Source organism: Pipistrellus hanaki (assembly GCF_964339955.1).
Source record: "Pipistrellus hanaki genome assembly, chromosome: 11".
Taxonomy (NCBI): domain Eukaryota; kingdom Metazoa; phylum Chordata; class Mammalia; order Chiroptera; family Vespertilionidae; genus Pipistrellus; species Pipistrellus hanaki.
In genome coordinates this window covers 42,256,383-42,275,103 of record NC_140513.1, presented here as the reverse complement: position 1 = coordinate 42,275,103, position 18,721 = coordinate 42,256,383, and the positions used below count along the sequence as shown (strand labels likewise).

The following is an 18,721-nucleotide window of genomic DNA, read 5'->3' as shown; positions in this document are numbered from 1 at the left end:
CCATTGTTTGTGCCTGGCTTGGAACCACCTCGTGGGAACTACAAAACGATCTATAATTGGTTACCACTTTTTCTAGGTTTGGAGGCACTTGGAGAGGCTGTGTTACAAACTGAGGCCAGTTGTCATTAGTGCCCTGGTTAGAATCTTTTTGTGGCTGCCACTTGTGCTGAGCTTGTGTCTTCTTAGTTGAAGCTACATTCCAAACCAACACTGGCCACAGTTTGTGCCAGTCTTGGGGCCACCTGACGGAAGCAGCTATGGAAGTTGAGACTGGTAGCTGCTTGTTCGGGGCTTGGGGCGACTCAGCAAGAAGCAAGGGCAAGCAGAGGCTAGCTGTTGCTTTTTTGATGTGGACTTTTGAGAGTCTTTGGGAAAGTTTTCAGCCCAAGCAAAGGCAGGCCATTTGTAAGGAAAAGCCACTGGAAGTGGCTTGGGCTATTCATGAGAGTTGGTGGGGCAAGGCCTCAGGGACTCACCGGTGTGGGGTGAACAGTGTTGAGCCAGTTAATGAAGAATTGAGATTCGGTGCCTGCCTGCACTTGTCAGCTTGGTGAGGGTAAAGCTCAACAAAGGAGCCATGGCACCTGCCAATGCTTCTATCCCAGCGAGAGCTGCCCTGGCCCAGGCCTCTCCAGTCAGCCGTGCCCTGAAGCCAGTCATTTCCGTTCCTCCCTGTATGTCCCTGGTGATTTTCAAGGTGCTGCATCTGAGCTATAGCTCAGAATGAGTGAACCTGGGAGTGAGTGAGCAAGCAGGTCCCTCAAGAGAAAAACCTGGGACTCCAGCAGCCCTCCATCACTTGGATGTAACGCCTGCTGATTTTCACAGCCATATGTTATGGCGGGTTCTCCTTCCTGGCACTGGTGCCCCAGATTGGGGAGCTGGATCTGGGGTCCCTTGATCCTCAGGGGGACTTCCACAGCTGAGATACCTTTCCCAATTCTTAATCACCACACTGTGGGCATGGGACCTGCCTGTGCTGTGTCTCTGAGACCTCCCACTGGTCTCGTTGTGGCTTCTTCTTTACGTCCTTAGTTATAGAACTTCTGTTGAGCTAGTCTTCAGGTGGTTCTCCATGATGGTTGCTGTGTAACTTAGTTGTAATTTTGATGTTGGAGAGGAGCATAGCATTTACTTACTATCCTGACTGGAAGTGCTAGATTGCTTTTAATTTTGCATTATTTAGCGCAGAGGTTCCCAAACTTGTTTGTGCCGTAGACCCCTTGCCATGTTTTTCGGTTTTGGGTAGACCCCCTACTTACCTGATATTGATTTTTTTGTAAATTTCTAACTGTAGTGAAGTTTAGTGTTAAAATTTAATAAAAAATAATGTACCTACTTTTATCTGGCATTCTCAAACAAAATAACACTGATTCACTATAATTTGTATGATAAACTACCAGTTTATATTTTTTAAAATATTATATTTTCTCAGCACTTTCCTATTCAAGATTCAGGAAACGAATGAACGTATTTTTCTCACATTCATATTTATAGAGTGGCGAATTGAACAAGTCGGTGCAAGTTCGCGAAGCTTTGAGACAAAAATTGGCAAGAATGTTTACTGCGCATATGCTTGTAACAAGATGATACTGGTATATCATTATGTGCAGATTTTTATCCTACAACTTACACAATTTTATAAACATATATAATAATTTTTTTACTTCATAGATACTTTTATAAATAATTTATATGTTTTTATATTATAAGATAATATGATGTAAGTAAATAGGTACTATCAGTGTATGTTGAGATCCACTATCGTGGACCCCCATTTTCATTTCATGGACCCCCAAATTTTTTTTTCGCTGACGTAGACCCCTTGCAGGTTGTCATAGACCCCTGGGGGTCGATATAGACCACTTTGGGAATCACTGATTTAGCCAATGCTTCAATGAATCTTCTTATATATTTCCTATACTAACATACAAAGGCTATTCTAAATTAACATTTCCAAAAAGTTTTATCTATACCCACAGTTAAACATACATTTATATGGAAGCCCAGCACATACATGTGCTGCATTTGTCTGTGTGTTTGCACATATATGTGGAATAAAAGTTTATTAAAATAATGTCTACCCTTATTTTCTATTCAGTTATAATCTAGTTTAACCTAGTCTATTTCACACCCAAAAAAATATGCTGGTTGCAATTTACCAAAGTGATTTCATGACCCAATGATGCATCTCCACTAAGAATTTAAAAAATTGTTCCGGGACATTTATCTAGATATGGAATTAGAGGGTTTTAGGTTATACCCATATTTTCAAATTGAGGCGTTTATGTCCTTCTGAGTTCCTTTTGTACATTTAAGTGGGTATTTGTATTTAGCTAGAATTCTATGTGTTTCTAGAAGAAGGCTTTTATTTAATATGCATATGGATGGAAATGGAAATCCTGTTTTAAACTTTCTGGGCTTCAATTTTCCCCCCTCTGTCATGAGAAGCCAAAGCCAGACAAAAGCTCTGGACTCTAGTGTTTTCGCAAACTGCTTCCTAGGGAGGACTTGGGTCTGCTATCGTGTCTCTAAGTCCTGCGGGGTGCAGGGGTGGTGTTGGGACAGGGAAGGGGAGAATGAGTAGTTGGAATTCTGGGCTTTCACCTCAGTCCTTCCTTCCTCAAGGTGCCCATTTTTTATATTTATCCATTGTATTTATATTAGATTAAATGGAAAAAGGGGTGTGCAGCTTGGAAATATTTATAAGCTATGGGTTTAGATGTTCTCCAAGATGCTTTCTAGACCTAAACTTAGATGAAAATAACAAGTCACTGGACCTTATAAAACTGCATCCAGAATTGAAGAACATAACGGCTTAGGGTGAGGGCTCTGGCAAACGATGTTGGTTCCCCTTAGAGCCAACCTATACCTCCTGCCACTGTAGGACTTACCTTGGCCAGGATGCTGTGAGAGTCCCGAAAGGCAATGAACTGGGGACAGGCTCGGGGCTACCACTTTGGGGATTATATTCTGTCATTTGGGCTTCATCCACATGAGGCTGCTTTAAAATTTTTTTGTTTTTTTGTTTTCATTGTGTTTGTGTTCTGTGAATAAGGGCCTGATATAAATTGTTCTGTGCTCCATTTCTGCCCCATGTACTGTTCTGCAAGCTCATTTTCTCAGCAGGGGATCCATACAGTTAAACCATTATATTCACAGATGAAATGTTGTTATCATTTTAATGAAAATATTTAGCTCTTCGCGGGTTTGTTTTTGCCTTCTCGAATAGAGTAAGAGAGTAAAAATCTGGTAGTAACTTGGTAAGTCAGGTGATTTGGGGATGGGCACATGTTAACTATTTTACATAGAAAGGTGGATCCCTTTCCTAAAAGGCCTGCTTTTTCTCTTGCTCTCTCCACCTCCCTGGGCCCAGATGACTGCTTCCTAGAGGATCCCAGCCCCTCCTCGCAATTTGTCCTGCTTGCATTTCATCTTCCTTAATCACTGTTTTCATCACATCACTGGCGTGCTCAGAAGCCCTCCAGCGTTCTTTATTTCCCACCACATCAAATCCAAACGCGGCTGCCTGTTGTCAAAGCTCTTAATCGATTCTTTCCTTAAGACTCCAGCTTTATTTCCTTTGCCAGATGTGGTTCTGGTTCCTGGGGTTTAGAGATAATGGAATTTTTGTACTCCAAAAGAATAAAAATTTGCAATCTGCATCATTTTTCTGAAGCGCAATTGAGCCTGTTGCCTTGAACAAAAGCACACATCAGCAGCGATTGCCACCCCCTTCCCACTCCCTCCAGGCCATGTAAGTGAGACCGGGCCTCTGAGGACAGGGGTGGAGCAAAGCCAGCTGTTTATACCCAACCCTTCCTGCAGATACCGGGAGATTAGGTTCTGAGAAAAGTGACTTTACTCACTGGAATGGTTTGTGACAAGCTCTGCCATTTTGACAAGATAGGCAGAATGAAAGCAATTTAGATGGCAAGTATGCGATAACAGTCAATTGCAAACCGGGAAGGGCTGGTTCAAGAACTTGGAAAAGAGTTACACTCTGGGGAAGGCAGAACTCCGCAGGTCAGAGTCCCAGAGAAGATGCTGGTGGGGGTGGAAAGGGAGACTCAGGAGAAGCCTTACCTATTGGAGTAGGTATGGAACATTGTGGCTATCGTTTTTTCTACTTTTTGTCTATTGGGGTTGCGGATGAGTTTATCATTTACTTTGTTCTAGAAACTATTCCAGTAAGCCCTGGCTCTTCCACTGAGTAGCAGTGTGAGTTGGGGTCAAGTTTCTTTTTCCATAAAGTGAAGGCAATGCCAGTACATAGAGTGTGTGTTTCTTGTGAGGGTTTAATGAGATACACATTGACAGAGCACAGAGCATTGTCCAAGACAAAAATATTACCTTTTATTCCTATCATCATATTACAAGTATGCTTAAAGTCCTCTTCATGTGAACAGCTGTTAAAATCCCTCTTTCTCTCCAAATACTTTCAGGTCAGTTCCGTTTAGCTAACATTTACCGAGTGCCCATTATGTACCAGGCACTGAAGTGACACTGATGAGACTATAAGTAAGGCATTGACCTTGCCCTTGAGCCACTTATTTCTAGTGGAGACAACAGACTCATAGATAGATGATTGCAGTGTAAGGCTGATACAGTCACCACTAGCCAAGTGTGACTACTGAGTACCTGAAATGGGGCTAATCTGAATTGAGATGTGCTCTACAAGTAAAGGACACAATGGATTTTGAAGACTTGATAGGACAAAAACTGTAAAATAATGAATTTTTTGTATGGTATTGATTTCCTGTTGAAATAACATTCTGAATATGCTGGTAAACACATTAAAATTTCTTTCACCTGCTTATTTTTAACAAAATTAAAAAAAAAACAAAACTTGCAATGGGCACAGCCAGTGTGACTCAGAGGTTGAACATCAACCTATGAACCAGGAGGTCACGATTTAATTCTCAGTCAAGACACATGCCTGAGTTTTAGGCTCAATCTCCAGTGTGGGGCATGCAGGAGGCAGCCAATGAATGATTCTCTCTCATCATTGATATTTCTCTCTCTCTCCCTCTCTTCCCCCATCTGAAATCAATAAAAACATATTTAATAATAAAATCTTTGCTGCTAGGAATTTAAATGTATGTAGCTCCTGCTATATATATTTTATTAAATATATTTTATTGATTTTTGACAGAGAGGAAGGGAGGGGGATAGAGAGTTAGAAACATCAATGTGAGAGAAACATCAATCAGCTGCCTCCTGAACACCCCCTACTGGGGATGTGTCTGCAACAAAGGTACATGCCCTTGACTGGAATCGAACCTGGGACCTTTCAGTCCACAGGCCAATGTTCTATCCACTGAGCCAATCCGTTTAGGGCTCCTGTTATATTTCTATTGGACAGAACTGGTCTAAGATGATCAGTGGAGGTTAACCCCAGGTGCTATGGGAATAGAGAGAGGCGCATGTCATGCAGCCTGGAGGTTGAAGGAAGACTGCCTGGAAGAGCAGATGCATCCTGAGCTGAATCTTCAGGACAAGCAGAGGTTATTCAGGCAGCGACAAACCAAAAGGGCCTTCCAGACTGAGGTAACAGGAAAGACACAGAAGATGGGAGCGTTGAAAGCTGCTGGTTGTTGCAGAGCATAAAGTATTGTGAATTGGGAACTGGAATAAGATGAAACTACCAGAGAAATGGGGCCTGGTTTTCCCATTATTTAACATCCAGTTGTCGTTAACTGCTCTGGTTCTTGTCTTATGCACGAGCTCTGGTTCTGTTTCCACTGCTTATTGGTGTGAAGTTTTTGATGATCAGCTGTTGAAAGCTGGGAGCTTATGTCTGTACAAGAAGAGTACTATCCTAGAGGATAGGACTAATGTGCATATGCTACTCAGAAGGCAGAATGCCATTCTTTTCTGCAGATAGTCCTAAAGAGTGGGTAGGCAGCCAAAAATTGCTGAGTGGAGTAATGGATGAGAATCACACAGGAAGGTGAGAGATTGGGTATGTTCTGGTTCATTGGGTTCAAGGAGAATATACCTGACTACCTCACACTCATTTGTCTGTCAATGGATTCCAGTGGGACTCCTGCCCCCCAAATTCCCACCAATAAGGAATGGAACCATCCATCAGATTATATCAATCCGGAGGCTCATTATACCCATTTGATCACAAATCACACTCTGGTCTTCTACCTTTTACTAATATAGATTCTATTAAATGGATATTTAGTAGGTTGTGCAAGAGTAGGTGGAGGAGGAATGGCTAAAGGAGACTCCATGTCTGCATCTCACTTTTGAATTTACAAAGAATCTTGTGAGAATGCCCATTCTGATCATGATGTCCAGGGGTGGAAGCAACGATCTGCATTTTCATCAAGCTCCCAGGTGATGTCAAAGCCACTGGTCCATGGACCTCACTTTGAGTTGCAAGGTTTTTGAGTCCATTTAGTACAATCCTTTACCACAGGGACACATATGAATTGTCAACAGCACTTTGCAAAAGCTGTCTTTTGTGAACATGTTTCATACAATATTTTTATTAGCTACTTAATATTTAGTCATATCAAAATTGTGTTGTTTTTTAAACAGTCCCCAATTGGACATTTTGGTTGTTTTTAATTTTTTGTCATTATAATCAACACTTCAATGAATACTTAGGAACCTAAGGTTTATATACATTAGGGTAAATTCCTAGAAGTGAAATTACTGGGTTAAAAGATAAGAGGTTTTAAGGTTTTTAGTTCATTCCTGGCCAGTGTGGCTCAGTGTGTTGGAGCGTCATCCAGTGCACAGAAAGGTTGCGGGTTCGATTCCCGGTGGAGGCACATACTCAAGGTTGCAGTTTCAGTCTCTGGAAAGCAACCGATGGATATTTCTTTCACATCAATGTTTCTCTCTTTCTACCTTTCCTGTCATTCTAAAATCATTTAAAAAATAGCCTGAGGTGAGGCTTAAAAAAATTTTGTTTTGGTTCATTTGTATGTTTGTCATAGTGTCCTGTGGAAAAGTTGTACTAATGTGTATGTGTTACCACAAATAGTAAAAGGCGAAAGATTTATGAGATCTGAAGAGAAACCAGAGTATGTTACCACAAAAAGTAAGACTACCAATTTCTCTACAAACATGCCCAAAACCTTTTTTTAAAATCTTTGATAGTTTGAAGAACAAAAACAAATAGTATCTCATTGTTTTATTTTGCATTTTAATAACCACGGAGATTGAACATTTGTTTTCATATTTCTGTTGCCATTTTAATTACTTATTTGGGGAAATTAACTTTTCAGATCTACTCATTTTTCTATTAGGGCAGTTTTATTTTTCTTAATGGCTCTATAGATTGTAGTAGTTGTTTTAGTGCAAAAATATTTATTCCAAATAATTTTTCCAGTTTATTTGCTTTGCAGTTTTGTATTTCATTACAACTAGAATTGTTCTGGATTGGGTCTTCTATCAGATTATTCTTTATTTTTAAGAAAGTTATGTTTTTGTGTGTCTGTGTTAACTGTTAAACTTGCTAAATATTTGTATTCATTAAAATAGTTTGTTAATTTTGAATCAGCTCTTTTCCTTAACTTATTAGCTAGAAATTCTAAAACAATGGCAATGTCTCTTTTTAAATTTTTTTTATTAATTGAGGTATAATTGACATGTAACATTATATTCATTTCCAGTGTATAATATAACAATTTGATATTTGTATATCTTGAGAAATGATCACCAAAGTATATAGTTAACACCTAGACAAAGTATGTCTAGTCACCATTCATAGTTACAAAAAAGTGTTTTTTCTTGTGATGAGAGAATTAATACTTACTGTTCTAACAATTTTCAAATATTTAATACAGTATTATTACTACAGTAACCATGCTGTACCTTACATCCCCATAACTTATTTATAACTGGAAATTTGTACTTTTTTACTTCCATTTTGTCCACCCCTACCCTCTCAGCAACCACCAATCTGTCTCTCTGAGCTTGTTTTTATTTTTTAGATGCCACATATAAATGAGATCATATGGTATTTCTCTGTCTCATTTCACTTAGCATAATACACTCTAGATCCACCCATGTTATGACAAATGGAAAGATTTCCTGCTTTTTATGGCTGAGTTTTTAAACCCATTTGTCCATTGATTAACACTTAGGTGTTTCCATATCTTGGCTATTGTAAATAACATGGGAATGCATACATCTTTTCAAGTTAGTGTTTTCATTTTCTTCAGAAAATTACTCAGAATAGAAATCTGAATGATATGGTAGTTATATTTTTAATTTTTTGAGGAACCTCCATACTGTTTTTTATAGGTTGCATCAATTTACATTCCCATCAACAGTATACAAGGGTTCTCTTTTCTCTGAATACTTGTTGTTTCTTATCTATTTTATAATAACCATTCTAACAGATGTAAGGTGCTATCTCATTGTGGTTTTGATTTGCATTTCCCTGATGATGAGTGATGTTGAGCATCATTTTGTGTACCTGTTCACTACATTTATGTTTTCTTTGGAAAAAAATATGTATCCATATATTCTGCCCATTTTTAAAAATTTAATTGCTTGTGCTTTTTGCTATTGAGTTTAATAAGTTCTTTATATATTTTGGATACTGGCCCCTTATTAGATATAGTATTGACAAGTATTTTCTCCCATTCGGTAGTTTGCTCTTTTATTATATTGGTTTGCTTTATGGTTCAGAGGCTTTTTAGTTTGACATAGTTCCAGTTGTTTATTTTTGCCTTTATTGCCTTAGCTTTTGGTGTCAAATCCAAAAAATTATCACTAAGATTAATATGAAGCATCATGTTTTCTTGTACAATTTTTTATTGTTTCAGGTCTTTATCTAGTTATTTTGTTGTATATAGTATAAGATAGTTGTCTAATTTCATCCTTTTGCAAATGGCTGTCCAGTTTTCCCAACTGCATTTATTGAAGAGACCACCTTTTCCCCATTGTATATTCTTGGCTTATAAGTTTATTGACATATATGCATGGGGTTATTTCTGTGCTCTTTATTCTGTTGCATTGATCTGTGTGTCTGATTTCATGCCAGTACCATAGAGTTTGGGTTACTGTAGCTTTATAATATAGTATGAAATCATGGAGTAGGAGGCCTTCAGCTATTTGCGGTCTTTTGTGATCCTATACCAATTTTAGAATTGTTTGTTCTATTTCTATGAAAAATGCCATTGAATTTTTTTTATTATTTAAAGTATTATATATGTCTCCTTTTCCCCCCATCACTACCTCCCCTGCCACTCTCACTCCCCAGGACAAGCCCCCATCTCCCCAGTGTCCGTGTCCATTGGTTATGCTAATATGCATGCATACAAGTCCTTTGGTTGAGCTCTTACCCCATCCTCTGTCTGAAGTTTGACATCTGTTCGGTGTTTCTCTGTCTCTGGATCTATTTTTGTTCATCAGTTTATGCTATTCACTATATTTCTCAAATGAGTGAGATCATGTGATATTTATCTTTCTCCGACAGACTTATTTCACTTAATGTAACACTCTTCAGGTCCATCCATGCTGTTACAAATGGTAAAAGTTCTTTTTATATCAGTGTAGTATTCCACTGTGTAAATGTGCCAGTTTTTTAATCCACCATCTACTAATGGGCACTTAAGCTGCTTCCATATCTTAGCTATTGTAAATTGTGCTGCTATGAACATAGGGGTGCATATATTCTTTCTGATTGGTGTATCTGTTTTCTTGGGATATATTCCTAGAAGTGCGATTACTGGGTCAAGTGGGAGTTCCATTTTTAATTTTTTGAGGAACTCCATACTATTTTAGACAGTGGCTGCACCAGTCTGCAATCCCACCAGCAGTTCAAAAGAGTTCCTTTTTCTCTGCATCCTCGCCAGCACTTGTTTGTTGATTTGTTGATGATAGCCATTCTGACAGGTATGAGATGGTACCTCATTGTTTTGATTTGCATCTTTCAGATTATTAGTAACTTTGAATATGTTTTCATATGTTTCTTGGCCTTTGGTATGTCCTCTTTCAAAAAGTGTCTATTTAGGTCCTTAGCCAATATTTTTTTATTGGATTGTTTATTTTCCTTATTTTAAGTTATATGAGTTCCCTGTAAATGTTGGAGAGCATACACTTATCAGAGATAACACTCGCAAATATGTTCTCCCATGCTGTGGACTTTCTTGTTGATGGTTTCTTTTGCTGTGCAAAAGTTTTTTATTTTGAAATTTTGATAGAGATTGCATTCAATTTGTAAATTGCTTTGGGTAGTGTGGACATTTTAACAATATTATTTCAATCCATGAGCAGAAAATATTGTTCCATTTCTTTGTCTTCAATATCTTTTATTAATTTCATTAATGACTTGTAATCTTTAGGGTATGGGTCTTTCATCCCCTTGGTTGAAGTTATTCCTAGGTATATCTTTTTTGATGCATTTATAAATGGGGTTCTCTTAATTTCATTCTGATAGTTTCTTATTATTGTATATAAATTCAATAGAGTTTTGATGTTTCTTTTGTTTTCAAAGTATAAGAGAAAATACAGAAAGACATAGAAAATGTGAGTCAGCTATGCTGCGTGGGCAAAAGAAAGGTAGAGAGCCGGGACCGGTTTCACTCAGTGGATAGAGCATCAGCCTGCGGACTGAGGGGTCCCGGGTTCGATTCCGGTCAAGGGCATGTACCTTGGTTGCAGGCACATCCCCAGTTGGAAGTGTGCAGGAGGAAGCTGGTTGATGTTTCTCTCTCATAAACGTTTCTAACTCTCTGTCCCTCTCAATTCCTCTCTGTGTAAAATCAATAAATATATATTATAAATTTGTATATATATATATATATATAGAGAGAGAGAGAGAGAGAGAAAACAGGCCTGGGGGAAAGTGTGGGCATGCTCAAAAGAGAGAGAGAGAGAGAGAGAGCTTCAACAGGATTTTTTGTATATTGATTTTTGTGTCCTGCAACTGTACTGAATTTATTACTTTTAACAGATGACAATATACATCCTTGTCCTGTTCCTGATCAGAGGGGCAATGCTTTCAACTTTTTACCATTGCGTATGATGTTAACTGTGGGTTTGGCATACCTACTTTAAGAATTTTTATGATAAATGGATGTTGAAATTTGCCAAATGCTCTTCCTGCATGTAATGAGATAAGTATATGGTTTTGATCCTTCATTTTGTTAATGTGGCATATCACTGATTGATTTGTGGATGTTGAACCATCCTGGCACAAGACAAGATGACTACTCTCACCACTTTTATTCAACATGGCAATGGAAGTTTTAGTAAAAGCAATTAGGCAACATAAAGAAATAACCATCATGGCATCCCTGGAATGAATCTCACTTGATCATGGTGTATGATCCTATTAGTGTATTTTTAAATTTGATTTGTTAATATTTTATTGAGGATTTTTGTATCTTTGTTGGTCTGTAATTTCCTTGTGGCATCTTCTCTGGATTTGGTATCTGGTTAATGTTGGCCTCATAAAATTAGTTTGGAAGTCTTGAGACAATTTTGAATGTAGAGAAAGGTTGCAGATATAGTACAAAAACTGTTTATCCTAAACCATTTGAGAACATGTTACTGACATGATGCCCCATGAACTCTAAATACTTTAGTGTATTTTCTACAAACAAGTAATACTAGGTAATCAAAATATAACTATCAATACCAGAAAATAAATGATAGTAATGTATCATCTAATTTTTAGAAGCTATTCAGACTCTGCCAAAAGTCCCAGCCACATCCCAATAACATCTAGTTTTTGTTGTTTTTAAATATACTTTTATTGATTTCAGAGAGTCAGGGAGAGGGAGAGATAGAAACATCAATGATGAGAAACATTGATCAGCTGCCTCCTGCTCGCCCCCTACTGGGGATTGACCCAGGCATGTGCCCTGGGATGATTCAATCCAAAGGCTGTCACTGTCCACTGAGCAAAACCAGTTAGGGCCTTGGTGGGCAAACTGCAGCTCACGAGCCACATGCAGCTCTTTGGCCCCTTGAGTGTAGCTCTTCCACAAAATACCACGGCCTGGGCGAGTCTATTTTGAAGAAGTGGCCTTAGAAGAAGTTTAAATTTAGAAAATTTGGCTCTCAAAGGAAATGTCATATATTTGGCTCTGTTGACTAATAAGTTTGCCGGAGTAAATCACTGAGCTAATCACTGAGTAAATCACTGAGTAAATCACTGGGGCAACATCTAGTTTTTTAATCACATGCAGTCCATTAAAAAATTATATACAAATGATGATAGGATTATCATAATCACAAACCTAAATGTGTATTAACTGATGAATAGATAAATGAAATATGGTATATCCATACAATGGAATATTATTTAGCCTACAAAAAGAATGAAGTATTAATACATCTTAAAACATGGATGAACCTTGAAAATATTATGCTAAGTGAAATAAGCCAGTCACAAAAGACCATATACTGTATGAATCTCTTTATAGGAAAGCTCCAGAATAGGCAAATCCATAGGATGAAAGATTAGTGTTACCTAGGGATTGGGGTTTTTGGTAGAGGGGATGGAGAGCGACTGTTATTGGGTACGTTTCTTTATGGGGTTATGAAAATATTCTAAATTGTGTGTGTGAGAATCTAGTTGTATTTATTTTTATTGATGTAAGATTGATTTTTTACAACATGAGTTTCAGGTGCAATGTTATCATTTGATATCTGCAATATACTACATCATGCTCACCAACAAAAGTCCGTTTTCCATTTGTCACCATAGAATGGACTCCTTTGACCTGTTTTGCCCTCCCTCCACTGGTAACCTGTCTGTTGTCTTCTATAAATTTCTTTTTATTTTGTTGTTAGTTAATTTGTTTTTTAAATATTATGCATAGAAGTGATATTTGTCTTTTTCTATCGAACTTGTTGCACTTAGCATAATATCCTTAAATTTAATCCCTGTTGTTAAAGCGGCTGGGTTTTACCTTTCTATGGCTGACTATTCCATTGTGAATATATATTAAAGCTTCTTGACTCATAAGATGATGGACATCCAGGCTTTCTCCATATCTTGGCTGTTGTAAATAATGCTGTAATGCACATTGGTGTGCATGTCTTTCTCTAATTTGTGCTTTTGTATACTTTGAATGAATATCCAGAAGTGGAATAGCTGAATTATATGGTAGTTCTATTATTATTTTTTAAAATTTATCTCCATTGTTCAAGGCATTACAGATGTCCCTTTCCCCTCCCCTCCCCCCCCCACTGACTTACCCCCTCTATCCTTCCCACCGAAGGCCATCACCACACTATTGGTTGTGTCCATTGGTTATACATATATGCATATAAATTCTTTGATTAATCTCCACACACATCCCAACCCCTGCCTTCCCTCTGAAATTCATCAGTCTCTTCCATGCTTTTATGTCTTTGGATCTATTTTGTTCATCAGTTTATCTTGTAACACCATACAAATTTTAGGATTATTCTGTTTTTGTGAACAAATGCCTTTGGGATTTTGATAGAGATTGCATTGAATCTGTAGATTGCTCTAGGTATTATGGGTATTTTAATACTATTAATTCTTCCAATCCATGAGCATGGAATATCTTTCCATATATTTGTGTCTTCTGCAATTCCTTTCCACAATGTCTTCTAGTTGTCATGTCTTCTACCTCCTTGGTTAAATTTCCAGGTAAAATATGTGTTAAAATTAGATGGTGTTGATGATTGCACATCTTTGTGAATAAACTAGAAACATTTATTCATATACTTTGAAAGATTGAAGTTTATGAGATGTGAATTATATCTGTTGTTACTTTTAAAAATTTACCCATAAGGTGTCTTTGGTCTCATTCAATATGGAGCAATTGTTTAATCTTTTTCTTGATATTTTTGAAAAGTACAGGTCAGTTCTTTTATAGATTGCTCCTCAGTTTAAGTTTGTCTGATCTTTCCTTACGATTACATCCAGGTTATGTATCTTGGCCAGAAATATCACAGAAGGGATACTGTGTTCCTATCATTGTGTGTTATCAAGTGGTACATGATTTTTATTTGTCCCAAGTGCTAGTGATGCTCAATTTGGTCACTTGATTATGGTGTTATATGTCAGATTAATCTCCTATAAAGTTATTCTTTTTCCTTTCAAATAACTTTACTTTGTGAAAAGTTACTTTGAAAGGGTGTGATCACCTCATTCTTTATCAAACATTTATTCCTTTATTTGAAGTATATCAGTATAAACCCATGTTTTCATATTTTATTTGCCATGTTATGATCCATTACTAAAGTATCTATTTTGATGTCAAATTATTCCAGACTTGACCAGTGGGAACACCATCACACTGCTTCTGTGTTCTCTCAGTGGGACTCCTTCATTCTTTGACTACTTCCTTACTCTCTGGTGCAAGATGCTGCTCCAGATTTATCTTTATTATGTCTTTCCCCACCCTAACACCAGCCATTTTTCAAAGAAGCCTGGTTTCTCTTAGTGAAGAACAATATTTAAAGACCACAATTTGAGCTCTAAGGTAGGCTCATTGCTCTTCGGATGTCACTGTCCCCAAATCCCTCTCAGTGGACAGGGCTGGAGAATATATGTATGATTATGTATATACATACCTTTATGTCTGTGATTTTCTATATTATCTGTTGGTCTGATTATCTATTCACCCATCCATCCACCTATTAAAAATCTATGAATTTTATAGGGATATTTTTACTTCAATCCAACTACTTTGGTTTATTCTAGATTTCTCCGTTTCCCCATTTGTAACTCCCTTCTCTGAGAATAATAAACCTGACTTCTATTATCCTTAAGATTGTTAAGGATAATAGAAGTCAAAACTAAAACTGAGGAGCAATCTATAAAAGAACTGACCTATAATTTTCAAAACTATCAAGAAAAAGATTAAACAATTGCTCCATATTGAATGAGACTAAAGACACATTATGGGTAAATTTTTAAAAGTAACAACAGATATAATTCACATCTATATGATAAAATCATTGTGTAAAACAAGTCTTCCATCTAAACCACTGCTCTCTCCCTGTGTATGCTCTTCTCATACCACTCAAGTTCGGGCACACCCCCACTTCTCCTTGGGCTTTGCTAATGGGCTTGGAATTGTTTAAGAAGGGAAGGGGATGGGATTAAAAGGGAGAAAAAGCTAGTTTTGTGATTTATAATTTAGTGGATTATACTAATCGTTTTTTCTAATATTGACTCATCCTTGGACTTTCATAAGGTGCCCAGCTGTGATTTTTCTACTCTTTCGTTTAAGATTTCTTGATAACTTATTTTTTATGACTTGACAAAGCTTTGGAATGCTAGAAATTTTCTTAGACATTCCCTTAAGTTCCTTCTCTTTGATTTCTATAGGGGCAATACAGAGCTTTCTCTTGGCTTGAAGTCTCCAGTGCCTTTGGTTTTGGAAGTGCTACCAGCATGATGACTGCATTTTCAGTGGTGGACATTTTTGATATGCCTCAGAAGCAAGGACTTACAGGAAAATCTACTTCCCAGTGGTAATGTGTGACTCTCACCATAAGCTATGCCATTAGTTATAATAGTCTAATGAGTTTTTTTCATAGCAACAAAACAGAGATTGCTAAAAAAATAAAAAATCTCCAAAAAATAAAAAAGGAAAGAAAATATAATTCAACTAAAAAATAAAAAATTTCCTGAAATCTCCAAAAAATAAAAAAGGAAAGAAAATATAATTCAACTAAATGCCTATTTGTCAGTACAGTATTGAAAGAAACCAGCCTACGGAATAATTGGTGAGTCAACCAATACCAAAACCACAATCCTTCATCTTCTTCATAACCAGCCTGACACAAAAAGACTTACTGAAATGATAAATCTGCTTTGGAAAGCATTTGCATTTTAAGCAGAGATGGAATTTGGGGAAATGCCATGTAGATATCCACTATTCTACAAATCACAATTATTGTCAGTGGCCTGAATCCTGGAACAGGTATTAATGGCTAAATAATATTCATAGTTTTGTTTTTCAAGACTGTCTTTGTCCTCCACCCAATTATTACAGTTGCCTTAGCTTCTCTAGGCCTGAAGTGCATAAGTTGCTTATATTTGGGCAGTGTTTACATTTGGAGACACCATCTTCCTCTGATAGAAAACAAATCCAGAATTGCTATCCTTTTTAATTCAGACTTTCTTCCCTATATAACACCAACCTCTGTCCATTTCTGTTTAAAGAAGATACTATTTAATATGAATATAGATTCCTCCAAAAAGGAATTCCTACATATGCCTGTGTACTCATGCACATGTGTACACACACATGTAACCACATGTTCTGTATATGTCTTTATATTTTTTTCTTGACTCACTCCCTCCTGAAAAGCCATTTGAGTATAACCAAAGCTAATAAGAGATGAGGGTAGAATAGATGATATGTTCTGCTTATGAGATTGAAATTTATTTTAGCATGAGTACTTGACCCTTGGGGACCTGTGCCTCTGTGTGAATTGCATGCTTTAGCTATGTCAATGTTTCTGAGAACTCACACAGAGAGTAATCTAATTATCCAAATGAAAGAAATGGCTGAAAACAAAGAATAAGTAGAATTTGCATTCTGAAAGCATGCTCACGTGCAAACTGGTAGGTCACATTCTTTTCAGAAGTGCATTAACTGGAATATTCTTTGAACCTATGATTGTAATATTTTTTCAATCATTCAACAAATATGTATGTATTGAGAGCCTTCAGGTCTGGACACTATCCTGGATGTATTAATACCTAAAGACAAACATGATTCTATTTTTTATTATAGGAAGGTCGGGAGAGAGAGAGAAACATCATTGGTGAGAATCATTGATCGGCTGCCTCCTGCACACCCCACACTGGTGATTGGACCCAAAGTCTGGACATATGGCTCGACCAGAAATCAAATTTTGTAACCTCTTGGTTCAGAAGTCGATGCTCAGCCACTGAGCCATGCCAGCAGGGTCCAAGCATGATTCTTGATGATAAATTTAACTAGTTTTCCAGAAACCCCCTGAATTTTAGTATTTTCCATTTTTTGGTATAAATATTCCCATATTATAAATTCTAAGCTATCCATGTTCTGCATTGGCTGGTACATATTTTAAGAGATTTTAAACTATATAAACCATTATCATCATCTTCATATCTTGATCACAATTATTATGAAAAAGCTTGCTTTAAGAACATACTGAAAAGAAACTCATGATCTATAGTGCAATTTGCCTACAATATACATGTAGGGGTATGTGTGTATAAAGGTGGATGAAAGCTGAGAAGGGTCTAAAAGGATACACTGGACTTGGTATGGTTACCTTAGAAAGATGGGGAACTGAGGGAAAGTTAGGCAACACAGTGGGATTTTTTTTTCTTCTGTTTTTACTAAAAATCCAAAAAGTTTGAATTTTCATGAGTATGTATTATTTTTATAATTTTTGAAGAAAGAATTTGCATTGCTCCCATTGAGCAAGTATACCTCTCACATGGTATTAGTCACATGGTAACCAAATATATAGTGGATACAAGGTACTTCTTTTTGAGAGTCAGATACTAGAACATACGCATGATTGTTAAATTGTTTTCCTAGTGAGAAGGGACACACTCTGTTGACAGAAGATAAAACAGAATTAAGACATTTGACAAGTATATTCCAGCAGCTACAGGACAAACCACCCCAAAACAGTAATTTAAGACAATGACAACGTTTATTTTGCTCACAGGTTTGTAATTTGGGTGGGGTGTGGCAGGGACATTTTTTTCTGTGGAGGCTGATGAATCTGATGGTGAATGCTGGCTGTTGGCTGGAACACCTACATGTGGTCCAAGACTGCTTATGTTGAACCACCTGCAGTCCGGGGTTCAAACAGGGTGTATTCAAAGAAAGAGCCAGGTGGAAGCTGTCTCACCTTTTATGACCTGACCTTGGAAGTCCCACAGCATCACTTCCTCTTTTCTTCAAGGTACTCAGAAGGCATTGCCCAAGTGCAAGAAGAGAAGTAGACTCCATCTTTCCAGAGGAAAGGAACAAGTTCCGCAGGCATGCGTGGGAATGGGAATATTAACACGGCCGTTCCAGGAAAATACAACCTGGCACTGTAAGGTGAGTCCTCTTCTTGGCGATGTCATCTGCACCACACCCCTGCAGAGCGAAGAGGGAAAACGGGTCAGATCCTCTCGGCTGGCCAGCTGAATGTGAGTACTGCAACTTCACCTTGACTCCAAAAACCATATTCATGTATTGTGAAAGCTGTCATTCATGTTAACTAAATTCAAAAGAATTTTTAATATTATAGGATTAGAGTTCCCATGCCTACCATAGCCGTGGTTTTTAAAGTAATTTTCCTTGTGTACTGTCAAACTTCTCTTAAAGAGGCATATGGATAAACTACAGGGATGGAGAGAGTGTACTTTTGTTCTGTCTGGCTCAGGAAATGTGGGTTTGTATTGTTTTTGTCTCTAAGCTTACTTCTCAAATTCAAAAAAAAGAGCATAAAAAGAAGATTCATGAAAATGAATGTTTTGCAATGGAATTTGAAATATTCCTCTTAAATGCACATCAGTATCTGATTCGGTTGGTTGCCCTTTTTTTTGTTGATGGTTTCTTTTGCTGTGCAGAAGCTTTTGTTTGATGTAGTCCCATTTGTTTATTTCCAGTTTGTTTCCCTTGCCTGTCACAAGGGAATTCACAAAAACACCACCATGAGCTGATGTCCAGAAGCTTTAGTGCCTGTTTTCTGCTGTGCATGTAATTGTTTCAGGTCTTACATCAAGTCTTTAATACACTCATTTTGAGCTAAGTTT

General features: G+C 37.4%; 1 protein-coding gene across 1 annotated transcript in view; it reads left to right on the top strand.

The window, feature by feature from the left end:
- LOC311630498 (uncharacterized protein) overlaps nt 1-18,721 on the top strand; it is a 122,157-nt gene that overhangs the window by 89,080 nt on the left and 14,356 nt on the right. The window contains exons 4-5 of the mRNA XM_084899572.1: nt 15,293-15,438; nt 17,881-18,020. Of these exons, the coding sequence (XP_084755698.1) occupies nt 15,293-15,438; nt 17,881-17,920 (186 nt within the window). The 3' untranslated portion in view covers nt 17,921-18,020. The remainder of the gene's footprint in view (nt 1-15,292; nt 15,439-17,880; nt 18,021-18,721) is intronic.